Source organism: Rhincodon typus, chromosome 45 (assembly GCF_021869965.1).
Source record: "Rhincodon typus isolate 14 chromosome 45, sRhiTyp1.1, whole genome shotgun sequence".
In the NCBI taxonomy this organism is placed as follows: domain Eukaryota; kingdom Metazoa; phylum Chordata; class Chondrichthyes; order Orectolobiformes; family Rhincodontidae; genus Rhincodon; species Rhincodon typus.
Genome location: NC_063376.1, coordinates 4,461,190 through 4,477,166, shown reverse-complemented (window position 1 = coordinate 4,477,166; position 15,977 = coordinate 4,461,190). Strand labels below are relative to the sequence as shown.

Below are 15,977 nucleotides of genomic sequence, written 5' to 3'. Positions count from 1 at the left end.
TCATCGCTCGCCCCAGGATGTTATGGAGATTTTCAGCATCGGAGTGAAGAGTGAATGGAGATGGGGGAGGCGGGGTCGTGGGGGAGGAAAGAGAAACTTTCTGTTGTGCTCCTTTGTAAATTTCCTCGAGTCTGTGAAAATAGCTTCTTGGAGTGTACCAAGTCTTGTTCCCTATCTGAAGAAAATACAGAGTCATTTGATGTTGCAGCATTTGATGTCTTTTTGCATTTAATAAAAGTGACTGTTGTAAATAGAATGGCAGGGGATGGGGGGGGAGGGTGTTGGGGGTGGGAGTTGGGGGGGAAGTGGTTGAGTACTAGTTTTGCAATGAATAAAAAGCACATATTTTATTCAACAGTGGTCTTCTTGTCTTAACGGTTGCATTGAGATCAGAGCAGCAGCCTCCTGGGGCTGAATATCAAAAAGATTAGGTCTTCCACCCGCTGCCCCTGGTGGGTTTGTGTATGGCTGTAGCACGGGATGTCAAATATGCATGAGCATCCAGCGTAGGCCATTCGTTCCATCCAGACTACCCTGTCCTTCAATTAAGGTCGCAGGTTATCTGACTGTGGTCTCAACTCCACCTCCTCGTTTGCCCTGCCTACTGTAGCCACTGACTCCCCATTTTCTTTCTTGACTATCTACCTCTGCCTTAAAAATATTCATTGATCTAGCCTGCGCTGTTCTCTTGCGATGAGTATTTCACATTTTTACCACGCTCTGGGAAAATGATGTCCTTGTCTATCAGCTTGTCTTAAATAGGAGACCCCTTTAGTTTTAAGCTGTGCATTCGCTGTCCCCCCACTGCTTCCTGGCTTTCCAATGACCAGGGAAACAACCAACCTGTCAAATCTCCTCGGGATCTTACATACTGCCTGCATTCCTCCGAACTCCAATGGGCACAGACCCCAAACTCTCCAACAGTCCCTCATAAGATGGTCACCCCAAGAGTTTCAGAGGGAAAGAATTGGTAACAGACAAAACACACAGTAGGATTCAGCAAAAACGCAGCCTGCATTGAAATAGCACCTTTTGGATTACCCCCTTACCCAACGAAGCCTGAGGAAACCTGGCGCATAACTTGCACACAGCAAGCTCCCGCAAACACCACTGACCCAGAAAACTGCTTTTTGCGACCTTCGAGGAGGTGGGAAACCATCGGGCTGGAGGTGGAAGCTTTAGAGCAAGGTGCTGCAAGAGCGTTTGCATTCTCCACAAAGCTTGGCAAAAAGAAAAACACCCAAAAGGAGCAGCATTGTACCTGCCACAGGTTCTGCAGTTGGGCGAAGTACAATTTGGAGTTGCAAACAGACAGTGAAGGAAGAGTGCATCTCATCGAGCTACACCGCACAGGTATTGGAGGAGTCAAAATGCGCGAAAGGAAATGTATTCTAAGAGACAGAAGCCCACAGCATAAAATTGGTCAAGTTGTACGTCACAATGGTTCTGAAGGGGTTAATGTTTATATTACTTTGGCTTCACCCATTCTACTCATGTCTCCCACACACAGTCTGTGGGTGGAGACTCCAGCTTTTGGAAGGAGCAGATATATCTAGCCACCTCCCAAAAGTCAAAGTGATTATACATGCCCAAATGTTGCTGTAATTACTGCTATCATTGAGAGTCGTATAGCATGGAAACAGACCCTTTGGTCCAATCAGCCCATACTGACAATAATCCCAAACTAAACTAGTCCCATCTGCCTGCTCCTGTCCCATATCCCTCCATTCCTTTCCTGTTTGTGTACTTATCCAAATGTCTTTTAAACGTTGTAATTGTGCCCACATCCACCACTTTCTCAGGAAGTTCATTCCACACACGAACCACCCTCTGTGCAAAAAATTTGCCCCCCTGCCTTTTTTTAAATGTTTCCTCGCAACTTAAAAATGTGCCCCTAGTCTTGAAATCCCCCTACCTAGGGAAAAGACGCCAATCATTAACCCTATCTATTCCCCTCATGATTGCATAAACTTTTGTAAGGTCACCCCTCAACCTTCGACACTTCAGTGAAAAAAGTCCCAGCCTATCCAATCTCTGCTTATATCTCAAACCTTCCATACCCAGCAACATCCTGGTAAATCTCTTCTGAAACCTCTTCAGCTTAATAATATCCTTCCTATAACTGGGTGACCAGAACAGTACTCCAGAAGAGGCCTCTCCAATGTCTTGTACAACCTCAACATGACATCCTAACTCCTATGCAAGATATCATCTTGTTATCTAAGAGCTGGGGAGGTGATGGCCTAGTGGCACTATTGCTGGACTGTTAATCTAGAGACCCAGGAATGTTCCAGGAGCCTGGGTTTGAAGCCTAGGATAACAAGGCGGAATATGCCTGGGTACCCTGCAGCCCAATGGTCTCAATTTACAAGCTTCAAAATCTCCCCACCCCCAAACTGATCCCAAGACCAGCCCCTCTCGTCCCCGCCTCCTTGACCTGTCCGTCTTTTCTCCCACCAGTCTGCTCCTCCCACCTCACTGACCAAGCCCCACCCGCACTTCCTACACACTAGCCTCATCCCGCCTCCTTGACCTGTCCGTCTTCCCTCCCACCTACCTGCCCCTCCCTCCACACTGACCAAACCCCATCCCAACTCTCTACCTAGACTCACCTTTACTGGCTTCATCCCCACCTCCTTGACCTGTCCGTCTTCTCTCCACCTATCTGCTCCTCTATCCACCTTCTATCACCGCCTCCCCCTCTCTCTATTTATTTCAGAGCCCCCTTCTCCTCCCCCATTTCTGAAAAAGAGTCCAGACCCAAAACGTCAGCTTTCCTGCTCCTCTGATGCTGCCTGGCCTGCTGTGTTCATCCAGCTCCACACCTTGTTATCTCAGACTCCAGCATTGGCAGTTCCTACTATCTCTGGATTTGAAGCCTAGCATGGCAGATGGTAGAATTTGAATTCAATAACAAACAAATTAATGGTGACCATGAATCAATTGTCAGGAAAAACCCACCTGGTTCACTAATCTCCTTTAGGGAAGGAAACTGCTATTCTTACCTGGTCTGGCCTACACGTGACTCCAGATCCACAGCAATGAGTATTCTTTCCACTAATTACTCGAATGGCCCAAGACAAAGGCTAGTTGGTGGCAGTGAATTACCTCAACAATGCTTACTTGGTGTCACCTACTGGTAAAAGGTGGCAAATACCACAAGATGCTGGAGCAGAGTCAAAGGGCGACATGGCTCATTTCTGCTCCCATGTCATATGGTCTTATGCCAAGTGTGATCATCTGGGAAAAGACCATATGGTTGCAGTGGTGCTGATCCGACTCCCTACTGTAAGAAGCAAATATCCACAAGATTCAGAAGAAAAAAAATCAACCATTTTAAGAGCATTACTAATTTAAGAAGATACAATGAGTCAGCAGCTGAAATGTGATTACCCGGGGGACAGGGCAAGCGAGAGAGTGAGAGTGAGAGAGAGAGAGCTGCAGTGCGCAGGCAAGCAACGGAAAGGCACGCAAACCATTCCGAAAGCAAAACTTCACTCAGAAGCTGGTAAGAAGCACTAAGGCAAGAGAAAAAAAAGGCAGTCACACAAATAATTTAGCAAAGGAGGCTCTGTAACAAGCAACTGAAGCCCCATAAGGTAAAGGTAGAGGGAAAACTAAGGAAAGAAAGGGAATACCTTTATGGATAAAAAGACTGTAAAATTAGAGAATCATTGAAATGTTACGGTAAAGAAGGTCATTCAGCCCATTGTATGTACACCTGTTCTGTACCTAGTGCAACTCTCTTGCCTTTCTCCCACATCCCTACATGCTACTTCTATCCAAATTATCAGCAATGCCCTCTTGAATGTCTCAACTGAACCTGCCTCCACTATACTTCCAAGCAGTGCATTCCATACCCTAACTACTTTCTGTATGAAAAGTATTTTGTTCTTCATATCAGCTTTGCTTTGTATGCGCATCGCTCTTAAATCCAAGCCCTTCGCATTGTTTTTTTTTTCTTTTGAGTGAGGAACAGCTTCTCCCTACCTATCCGTCTCACTCACAGTTTAGAATCATGAAGGATCATAATCATTTCAGTTCTGGACTCCCTGCTATAGGAAAGATATTGCTAACTTGAAAGGGTTCGGAAAGGTTTACAAGGATGTTGCCAGGTTTGGAGGGTTTGAGCAAAAGGGAGAGGCTGAATAGACTGTGGCTATTGTTATTGGAGTGTCAGAGGCTGAGAGGTGACCTGATAGAGGTTTATAGAATCATGAGGGGCATGGATAGGGTGAATAACCAAGATTTTTATTCTCCAAGGTAGGGGAGTCCAAAACTAGAGGGCACAGGTTTAAGGCGAGAGGAGAAAGATTTAAAAGGGACCTAATTTTTTCACACAGAGGGTGGTACGTGTGTGGAATGAGCTGCCAGAGAAATTGGTGGAGGCTGGTACAATTACAATATTTAAAAGGCATGTGGATGGGTTCATGTATAGGAAGGGTTTAGAGGGATATGGGGAAAATGTTGGCAAATGTGATTAGATTAAATTAGGATATCTGGTCAGCACGGACGAGTTGGACTGAAAGGTCTGTTTCTATGCTATACAGGTCTATAATGGTGCCAATGAGAGTTCTTAACTTTCACAATGAACATTGCAGCCACTGACACTTGGCTCGATGAGGGTCTGACTGCAAGGAAAGGATCAGAGAATAAATACAGACTGGGGCTATAAGTTGGGAAGGCCTCAGAATTTAAAATTGAAAATGAGAAAACTTAATACATTTTGGGAAAGAATCTAGTAGCAGTAGCAAAGTCAGAAGAGAATAAAAAGTTTGAAGAGGACCAGGACTCGGTATTTAAAGTCATTATTTTGATGGGAACATTTATAATGGGTGAAGTTATGACAAATACATTTTGAAAAAAAAATGTGTAGGAGGAAGTGCTTGATGTTTCAGACCATGAAAGGTCAAACAAAAGTCCATATTACTTGAAATGAAATATATAAACTGCATTGGGCTGTGAAACCCTAGAAGAAGAAATTAGCCACAATTTTGATCACTAAAGGGCACAAAATCCCGAAAGAATTTTGGAAAGTCCAGCAAGCAGCAGAGAGATACATTATTCCAAAAGAACAGATTTTAGAAAACTTGAAAGTAGTAAACACAACAGAATTGACAGTAATACAATTTAAAGCTTCAGTAAAGCATTTAAAGAGTCATAGAGTTGTACAGCACAGAAACAGACCCGTTGGTTCAACTCATGCATGCCGACCAGATATCCTAAATTAATCTAATAATGACCATGAATCAATTGTCGGGAAAAACCCATCTGGCTCACTAATGTCCTTTAGGGGAAGGAAATTGCCATCCTTACCTGGTCTGGCCTACATGTGACTCCATACCCACTGACATCATGGTTGACTCTTAAACCCCCTCTGAAATGGCCCTACAAGCCGTTCAGCTCAAGGGCCAATGAGGGATGGTCAACAAATTCTTGCCCTGCGGTGTCCACCTCCGATTGCTGTCCTTGGCATACTGAGGCCCTTCAATGAATTGGCCTTTCACTTGCCTTTTATCAGTCCGAGCTTCAGATAATTTGATGGTGTCATTGGCCATCCAAGCGTGTGGGTACTCGGCAGCTTCCTGTCAGAGGCTCCAGCCAAGGCAAGATGTGAGCTGTTTCAAAAGTGCATGGCAAGACCCCACCAATGGTGATACGAAACAATGAGCAGACAACGGTCTTTGTTTTGTGAGGTATTAGTTGAGAGATAAACATTGTCGAATTCATGTACTGGTATTGTTCATTCACCCAAGAGGGCAGATAAGGTCTTGGATTTAACGTCTCATTCCAATACTGGGCACTCCTGATCATGTCACACATCCTCCATCCTGCACTGGGTGTGTCTACCTGGATTATGTGCTTGAGACACTGGGAATCCTGCAGCAAGTAACTCGCCTTCTATCTCTCCAAAGCCAGTCTACCATCGACAAGACACGAGTCAGGAGTGTGATGGAATACTCCCCACTTGCCTAGATGGGTGCAGCTCCAACAGCATTCAAAAAGCTCAATACCATGCAGGACAAGGCAACCCCCGCTTGATTGGCATTGCATCCACAAACATCCACTACTGACCCTCAGTAGCAACAGTGTGTACAGTCTACAAGATGCACTGCAGCAACTCACCCAAGGCTCCGTAGACAGCACCTTCCAAACTCATGACCGTTAATGATTTGGAAGGTCAAGGGCAGAAGATACATGGGAACATCACCCCATGAAAGTTGCCCTCCAAGTTCCATCCTGCATTCAAAATATATTGCTGTTCCTTCAGTGTGGCTGGGTCAAAATCCTGAAACCTCCCCCAAAGCAGTACTGTCTGGGTGTCTCTACACCAGTTCAAGAAGGCAGTTCACTAGCATCCTCTAAAGGGCAACAAGGGATGGGCAATAAATGCTGGTCCAGCCAGCAATGCCCACGTCCCCGTGATTAATGCAATAAAAATCTCTCGAGTGGGATTTGAATCCAATGAAGAGGCAAGAGAGACATGGTTGGTAGGAATGTGTGAATTAACTGTGGGGACAAATCCCAGAGCTGAGTCATTCCCTCCCACCCTTCGAAACCGAACCAGAGAGACCAAGGTGTTAAGATGTTGGTAATACCACACTGATGAAACTCAATTAGCTGCACACTGTTCTTAATTGGAAAGCTGTGGGTTTGGATGGTTGAAGGCAGCAATGTCACGGTTCATTACAGTTTGATTGGGCCCAGTTGCATCTTGATGGCAAGTGAGTCACAGTTGACGTATTTGATATAATTAGTTGGTACTTGGCACAGGCCCCATTTTGCTATATTTAGACATCATCAGAGGGTTGTGCAGCTCCAAAAAGCTGGACTGGATTTTAAAATTAATGGATTGTTCCCTTATGATATAGAGTGAGCTGTGCTGGCGGTGGAGGAGCCAGTGAATTTCACAGAATCCCTGTAGTATGGAAGCAGGCCATTTGGTCCATCAGGTCCACACTGACCCTCTGAAGAGCATCCCACCCAGGCACACACACAACCCCCCGCCCCCCAACAAACCTTTCCCTGTAACTCTGCCTTTCCCATGGCTAATCCACCCAGCCTGCACATCCCTGGACACCATGGGGCAATTTAGCATGGCCAATCCACCTTAACCTCCACATCTTTGGACTGTGGGAGGAAACCGGAGCACACGCAGGAAGCTCACACAGACATGCGGAGAACATGCAAACTCCACACAGTCACCCAAGAGTGGAATCGAACCCATGTCCCTGGCAGTGGGACAGCAGTGCCAATCACTGAGTCACCGTGCCACCCAGGGATCTCAGGAATTTCCTGGTGGACAAGTGTGTCAGGGATTCTTGGACTGTTCAGAAATGAAGCATGCAATTAGTATCTGGGTTGATTTATGGAAGACAATGGAAGTGATGAGGTTTAGAGAGGATATACCAGGATTTCTGTCAGCTAAAGGCATGGCCACCAATGGTGGAGTGACGGGTATCTGGGAATCGGAAAACTAAATGGCCTGGTTCAAGGGAAGGATTTGAAAATGAGGATGAGAGTTTTAAAATTGAGGCTTTGCTGGACCTGGATTTGGCTTAAGCCAGTGTGCACAGGAATGATGAGATTGATGATTCTATCTCATTCATTCTTTCAGGGGATGTGGGCACTGCTGGCTGGGCCCAGCATTTATTGCCCCTTCTTAAATTGCCCCTTGAGAAGTTGGAAGTGAACTGCCTTCTTGAACCGCTGCAGTCCGTGTGGTGTAGGGGCACCCACGCAGTGCCATTAAGGAGGGTGTTCCAGGATTTTGACCCCATGACTCTGAAGGAACAACATATTTCCCAAGTCAGGATGGTGAGTGGCTCACAGGAGAAATTACAAGGGGTTGTGTTTGCATGTATCTGTTGCCCTTCTAGGTGGCAGTGATCTGGGTTTGGAAGGTGGGGTCAGAGGAGGACAGGTCTAGAGGTGATGCCATAGTATGTAGAACACATAGTTCATAGTTATTTCATTGCTCCCAAATGACATGGGTAATTTGATTTTGCATAAAAAGGCACAATTTCCTCTTACCTTTTCCAGGCAAGTGATGGTCTCCATTCTGTGATTTTTGTGCCTTGACATCCATTTATCACCATCAGTCCCCAGAGGGGATCATGAAAGGCCATCAAAACATAAAATGGCTAGTGCATAAAAAGGCCAACACATTGAGTGTGTGCTGGCGAATGCAAATCAGCTAGTCCCACTCCTCATTCCCTTTCCCCAGGGCTCAGAACATTTCTTCTCTTTTCATGTGAATCCTTTCAGAAAACAATAGTTTAACCTCCTCCATCCTCTCAGGCGGTGACTTCCAGATCCTGACTGCTCGCTGCGTGAAATAAAGGTTTCTTCCGTCTGCTGCCTTTGGCTTTTCTTGCTGGACCAACGCCTTTTGATTCTTTGTCCTTCCACAGATGGGCACAATTTATTTCTTCCCAACTCTTGTGCAGAGCCCTTGTGATTTCAAATACGTGTCTCCGTTCCTCCCTGAACCTCCTCCTCTCAAAGCTGAACAATAGTTTTCTAATCTATCCCTTCAACTGGAGATGTCATACCTGGAAACGTTCTCATAACCAAGGTCTATCCCTCCCCAAAAGCCATCATACCTCTCCCTAAACTACAGGGCACAGAATCCAGTGCTACACACCCATTGAGACAGAACCTGTACATTATTCAAGCTCGTTGCAACTTCCTTCAGTAATCTTCCCTCAGTGTTTACAAAAGAGTTGGATTCCACACATCTAAACAACCATCTTCCCAACAGCTCCATCGACTTTCTGTTTTGGTAACAGCCAGACATTTGAAATAACCAGGGATGGTTAAATATGTTGTCTTGAGTTGGGACTCAAAGACAGACATCTTCCTAACGTGCATTGCAAATATAATCTTTCTGCCATTCTATCTGCATGGTAGCATGAAGCCATATTGGCAAGTTATCGCCGTGCAGTCATGTACAGATAGGACATGTATCATGCTCCGGGAGCACAAAAGCAGAGAGCGAGACACACACAGAGAGAGAGAGAGAGAGAGAGAAAAAAAGGACTCCAGTGCCCTCTTCCACTAGTGCTGCTATCTTTCACTGTTACTGTTAACAGTCACCTTTGACAGTGTCTGCACTGAAGTGGGACTTAAGACCCACCTCCTTCTGAGGTAAGGGGGAGAAACTCAAACAGATCTAATGTGACACCAGCCCTGAGTAGACACAGTATATGACTCGACAGAGTAGAGAGAACTTTACTCTATGTTGTACCCTTGTACTCCCAGGGTAGGGGCAGCACAAAGTGTAGAGCTGGATGAACACAGCAGGCCAAGCAGCATCAGAGGAGCAGGAAGGCTGACATTTCTGAAGAAGGGTCTAGGCCCGAAACGTCAGCCTTCCTGCTCCTCTGATGCTGCTTGGCCTGCCGTGTTCATCCAGCTCTACACCTTGTTATCTCAGATTCTCTAGCATCTGCAGTTCCTACTATCTCTACCCTGAGAGTGTTTGATGGGGGACAGCATGGAGGTAGCTTTACTCTGCATCTAACCTGTGCTGTCCCTGCCCTGGGAGTGTTTGATGGGGGACAGCATAGAGGTACCTTCACTCTGTAGCTAACCCCACACTATCCCTTTCCTGGCAGTGTTTGATGGGGCACAGTGTGGATGGAGCTTTAACCGCATGTAACTCTGTGCTGTCCCTGCCCTGACAGTGTTTGATGGGGACAGTGCAGAAGGACCTTTACTTAGTTTATAACAGTAGAGGATGATTTACTTTACATGTAATTCTGTACTGTATCTGTTTGATGGGGACAGTGCAGTTTGTGACCTTCTATTTAAAACAGCAGAGGAATCTTTGCTTTCAGTTTAAAAGAGCAGAGGTAGCTTTACCTTATATCCATCCTTGTACTGCCCCCTGTCCTGGGAGTGTTCAATGGGGACAGTGCAGAGGATGCTTTACTCTGTATCTAACCCCATGCCATCCCTATCCGGGAATGTCTTATGGGGACACAGTGTGTGACATAACAATATAAATCTCACATTCTCACATCACTCAGCTGCCTGGTCCTACCAAACCCACTAAATTAAAATGCAAATGACAATTACTAATTGCAATAAAACCTTTTGATATGTGTAGTGCAGCTGTTTAATGTTCAATAAATAGAAACACAAATTTCACAGATTTACATGATCTTTTCACTCACAAAAATAAACATTCAAAATTCTGTTCAGACAGGGACAGGGTGTGAATTCAGATGAAGTCCCACATCATTCTGGCTGTGATAGAGAGCAATAGTTAAACACACACACACACACACAAATTGTCAGCTGCCTGTGGCCTGCCCTGCTTTCTCGATGTGTATCATTTGTAGAATTATCCAGCCTAGAGGCCTTTTGCTAAATGCCCTTGGTACCCACTCCAAGGCTTTGAAACTGTTCCAAAAGTGCTGTGGCCAAATTTGGATGCAAAATTCCAGCTGGGGACTCTAATTAATAAAGACTTAGCGACATCTCTCATTAGTGCCCTTTACACTCGCGTAACAAAGGTATCAACCTGAGGCAAGAACAATGACAACATTTAAAAGACATGTGTAAGGGTACATGGATAGGAAAGGTTTTGAGGGATGTGGGCCAAATGCAGGAAAACGGGATTAGTTTAGGAAACCTGGTCAGCGTAGACGAGTTGGATCAAAGGGTCCGTGACGTGTGACTCTATCCCTCCCCAACAGTCATTAAAACCCGTTCCTAAACTGCAGGGCCCAGAATCCATTGCCACATGCCCATCGAGGCTATGGACAGCCAGGATAACTGTGGGGAGACTGTGTGTGTTGAGAATACCAGCAATCCGTGGATAACCTCACATGGGAGACCTGTTCAAATCCTAGCATTGCAACTAGCAGAATTCTAAGTTGCTAACTTAAACAAAAATCTGGAATTCAAATGGAACAGGGAACAAAACTGACTGCCCTTATCTTAACCTTATCTGGCCTACATGTGACAACCAGGCCCCCAGCTAATGGGATTGACTTTTAACTTCCCTCAGTTCAACGGGCAATTAGGGATAGACATCAAATGTTGGTCTTGCCACCAGCACCTACTAAAGAATGAAACTACAGACACATACACAAGGGAAAAAAAAGTGATAAGACAGCAGCATAGAGGTATGGGTCCCCAAATGGGGGTCACAGAAACAAAATGGCATTAACCTCCCTTGTAATGGTCTCCCATCAGAAGATGAGCTCCGTATGCTGAACACATGGGTGGGTTGCAGTGACCAGGCTGCAAGGTAATAATCCATCTACAAATGTGTCCTGGCATTTGTTTGACAGAGGTAGACCGGGTTTTTGTGATCCGTGGCAGCCCTGGTACTGAGTGCCCAAGACTTTTAATCTTATACAATAAATTATATAACGGTCTTTTGAAAGCAAACTTTAATAATTATATGCTGAATGCTGCTGGTATGTTTTTGCTAGAATCACAGAATCCCCTACAGTGTGGAAGCAGGCCATTCAGCCCATTGACGACTCTTTGAAAAGCATCCCACCGAGACCCACCCGATTACCCTATCTCTGCATTTCTCATGGCTAATCCACCCAGCCTGCACATCCCTGAACACTACAGACATTTTACCATGTCTAACCCACCTAGCCTGCGCACCTTTGGGCCGTGGGAGGAAACCTGAGCACCCAGAGGAAACCCACGCAGACACGGGGAGAGTGTGCAAACTCCACACAGACAGTTGCCTGAGGGTGGAATCAGACATGGGGCCTTACGCTGTGAGACAACAGTGCTAACCACTGAGCCACCGTGCCACCCAAGGGTTTGAAGTCACCTGAAATTTCCCAGCAAAAAAAAAATCAAAAAAAGTTGGAAAATACCTTGGGAAATCTTGTCATAAGACATCCATTCTTTCCTAACATTTGGCCTAAAGTGGTATTTCTGGTTTTGTTAAAATCCTCTCCCTTCCAAAATGGATAAGATTGAACAATACCAGCATCTCAGAAACAGGAGAAATAACCAACCTTTACAAGAGAAAGAAACAAATAAGATCTAGTTGCTTGGTGCAAAATCTGGAGAGCTGGAAGTCACCATTTTGATAGGTGACATTTGACTCTGAGTAATATTTCACTAGTTGGGGTTACAACTGTTTCCCTACATCTGCAGTCAATTTCACATTAGCTTAAGCCCCAAGATCACTGTTTATGATATCACCACAAGGAGGCGATGCTGAGTGGTACTTTATCACAAGGACCAGTAAAACCACAAACCCAAGTGATGGTCAAATGGCAGATGCTGGGATTTGAATCCAATTAAAGTCTGGAATTAAGATGAGCATTGCCAGAAGAGCCCATCTGGTTCACTAATGTCCTTCAGGGTGTGAAATCTGCCATCCTTACCTGGTCTAGCCTTCACACCCAAAGCAAGGGGGTTCGGGCATTGAGTGCTGGCCAACATCCCGAGAATGAATATACTTAAGTTAAAAATTCAGGGTCTTGGGTGGACTGCGTTCAAGGCCCAGGGGGACCTGCACTGAGCTCTAACGAATGTATTGTGGAGATGGAATTTCTCACAGCAGGGGGCAGACATTACCCACGGGATGGACAAGTTGGAAACCAGATCACGCTGAGTGAGCAGGCACAGACTCACCTGGGTAACAGACAAATAGGCACCTTCACGCGGCTCCAGGACTGCAAGGTGGGGGGACCATGCGAAAGGACATCGACTGACCTATTCCACCCCTCTCCAAGCCTGATAACCACCCCCACACACTGCCCCAACCGAACAGTTGCATGCAAAAACAGTGGCCAACCCACATGTCGCCATGGGAAACACCATCACTATGTGGCAAAAGCAAAACATCGCCAATTAATCCAAATCCATCGCCCCCTAGTGGCCAGCTGGTGGGCATAAAGCAACATTGAAACCATCAGCTCCATTGAAATCCTAGTTGATGGTAAAACCCTGTGTTGCCTGTTAGAATGCACGTATGTTCAAATGGATGGGCTAGAGTCACCCTCATCTTTTCAAGGCAGCGAGACTGAACCCCCCTTAGAGAGTACAGGTGTAAAATCGTGATTGCAAGCAACTCAATAATCAGTGAGGGTCAGAGGATGGGGTGGAAATAATTCTATGGTGAAGACCAATTGGATGCCAGCATTGCGGCCCATTCACAACTCTTGAATGACAGTTCATTGCACTACAGCTTCCTTCCACATCAAGACGCAACATCCCACCAAAGATCTCCTATCTATTACCATTTGTGTCATATGTTCTCTTGGCCATCAATGCAGTTGCAGACTCCCCTCAGCAGGTGGCACTGGCTGCAGAAGGTGTCACCACTTTGCCCGATGATGGTGGGCCCATAGGTGGTCTTCTTAGATGGAGTGGACAGGTATCTCTCATTCCTGGTGCACAAAGGATGGGAAATGTCCAATGGAAATGATGCACCCAAGTTGATGGGCACAAAGGCTGTCAACTCATTGCACCCAGTGAGACTCTCACAGTCCCCTCTGACTGCAAAAGATGCACAAAGGAACAGGAGGAGGAGGAGAAGCATCTCCTGCTTAAGTCATTCCATTCACACAGAAAGATCACTGGGCAAAAGGGAGTCAGTCATGCCTGTTGGTTGAGAAATGAAGACTCTAGCCCCTTACAATTGGTCCACCTCCCACCAAAGATTCCAGCCATGATTCTCTCCCCTTCTCCCCATTATTGCCCAGTTTGATCCTGCTCAGTTCAGCATTGCTCGAGAGTGGAAACGCGTACTGCTCCGTTCCCCAAACCCATGAGTTGGACGTGAAGAAGGTCAATTCTTATCTTCAGACAGGGACTCCACAGGATCAATACAGCACAGGTAGATTTTTTTTGTGGTTGAAAATTTTTGGTCCCAATCACCACCCCCTTCCCACCCCACCCTCTCCCAATCAACTGAGAAACCCCGCACCCCCCCCCAACCCCCACCGTTTCGATGTAGCCATATGTCAGGTGTGTAGAGCTAAGCCAGCCCCATTTCCTCAAGGACGCTGCGTGGAGACTCATCGTCCTGTAGAGGAGAAAGAAAAGCTTGCATCAATGTCAGAATCTTAGTGAAGCTGACAGAATTGTATGATGAAAGGGCTTAAGGCCTTCGCTCATCAACCGTGGGGATACTGTCGCATGTCTATTAATCTGAAGGCCCAAGCTAATGTTCTGGAGACACAGGTTCAAATCTCACTGTAGCAGTCAATGGAACTTAAATTCAATTAGTAAATTGAAAATTGGCTTGAAGGTAGAAGACAGAGGGTGGTGGTAAAGGGTTGTTTTTCAAACTGGAGGCCTGTGGCCACTGGTGCCACAGGGATCGATGCTCGGTCCACTGTTATTCATCATTTACGTAAACGATTTGGAATGGAATGGTTAGTACGTTTATGGATGACACCAAGATTGGTGGTATAGTGGACAGTGAAGGTGTTTATCTGGAAATATAGCGACGTCTTGATCAAACGGGCCAGTGGGCCGAGGAGTGGCAGATGGAGTCAGGAGGTGAGTTACTCACTGCCAGCCTCCCAGCCTCCGACCTGCTCTTGTAGCCATGGTGTTTGTGTTTTTATGTGACTGGTCTGGTTCAGTTTCTGGGCAGTTGTAACCACCAGGAAACTGACAGCATTGGAAACAAATTTCTCAGACTCCCCCTCTGAAAACTTTCACTCCTGCCCTACAGGATTTGGAATAGTGTACCTCCAAAAGGGAGCTGAATCCATAAAGACACTGGAGAGGTAGCAGAGATTGGGAATTGGTGGGGCAATGGTTTAAATAACAATAGGATGTGGGATCATAGAATCTCCACATTGTACATAGAGGCCATGTGGCCCTTGAGTCTGCACCGACTCTCCTCGCTGAGCAACCCTCTGCCCTATCCCTGTAACCACACATTTACCATGGCTAACCGACATAACCCTGCACATCCCTGAACACGATGAGGCAATTTAGCACGGGCCATTCCAAGACAGGAATCGGACCCGGATCCCTGGCACTGTGAGGCAGCAGTGCTGACCACTGAGACACCGGGCTGCCCCTACTGCTTCTACGAAAGACTTAGTACAGGCACAGTGGGGTGAAAGGCCTTCATCTGTGTAACAAGTGTTTATGACCACTTTTCGTGTAATTACAACCATGGTTTGAGTTTTCCAATCAGTTTTCTATTAGGCCTCTCCCAGCACACCAGATGGTTATGGGCGGGTAAGTATCCATTTGCGATGAGCAAGGCATCACAGATGTGTGGGGCGAGGATGTTTTATCCCTGTCAGTTTTGTGTGCTATTTGCATGGACCAGCTGCTGAGCGATACTCCAAGAGTTACGCAAGGGGATTGACTCTTCAGTTGTTCCAGTGCCCACTCCTCTCCCATTTTGAACTCCCGCACACAGTGGCCAGGGACATACAGCGCAGCACCACAAGAGGTCCAACCTACCTCCTGCATGAGGTCTGCCTGCTCGATGGCCTTCAGCACGTTCTTTTTCGATGTGTCCTGAATTTCACCTCCCATAAGAAATTCGTCCAGGATGAAATAGGCCTTCTCGAAGTTGAAGATGATATCCAACTCACAGACCTGCAAGCAGACAGGAATTAGCAGCACCAGAAGATTCGCCCCACCCCTGCAAGATTCCTATCTTACAGTCCCTACAGTGTGGGAGCAGGCCATTCAGCCCATCAAGTCCACAGCAACCTTCTGAAGGGAATCCCACCCAGACCCATCCCCATTCTCATTCCCCTAACCTATTCCTGTAACCCTGCTTTCTCCCATGGCTAATCCACCTAGCCTGCACATCCCTGGATGCTATTGGGCAATTTAGCACAGCCAATCCATCTAACCTACACATCTGTAGATCGTGGGAGGAAACCAGAGCACCCGGACGAAACCCATGCACTCATAGGGAGAACCTACAAACTCCACATAGACAGTCGCCAGAGGGTGGAATCGAACCCTGGTTCCTGGCGCTGTGAGGTAGCAATGCTAACCAC

General features: G+C 46.3%; 1 protein-coding gene across 2 annotated transcripts in view; it reads right to left on the bottom strand.

The window, feature by feature from the left end:
• Positions 1–10,105: 10,105 nt before the first annotated feature.
• Positions 10,106–15,977, bottom strand: part of LOC109922088 (AP-1 complex subunit sigma-1A) — a 47,902-nt gene continuing 42,030 nt past the window's right edge. For both annotated transcript variants that reach the window (XM_048620179.1, XM_048620178.1), the window contains exons 4-5: positions 15,427–15,564; positions 10,106–14,020 (exon numbers count right to left, since the gene is read on the bottom strand). In XM_048620179.1, coding sequence (XP_048476136.1) covers positions 13,973–14,020; positions 15,427–15,564 — 186 coding nt within the window. In that variant the 3' untranslated portion in view covers positions 10,106–13,972. The remainder of the gene's footprint in view (positions 14,021–15,426; positions 15,565–15,977) is intronic.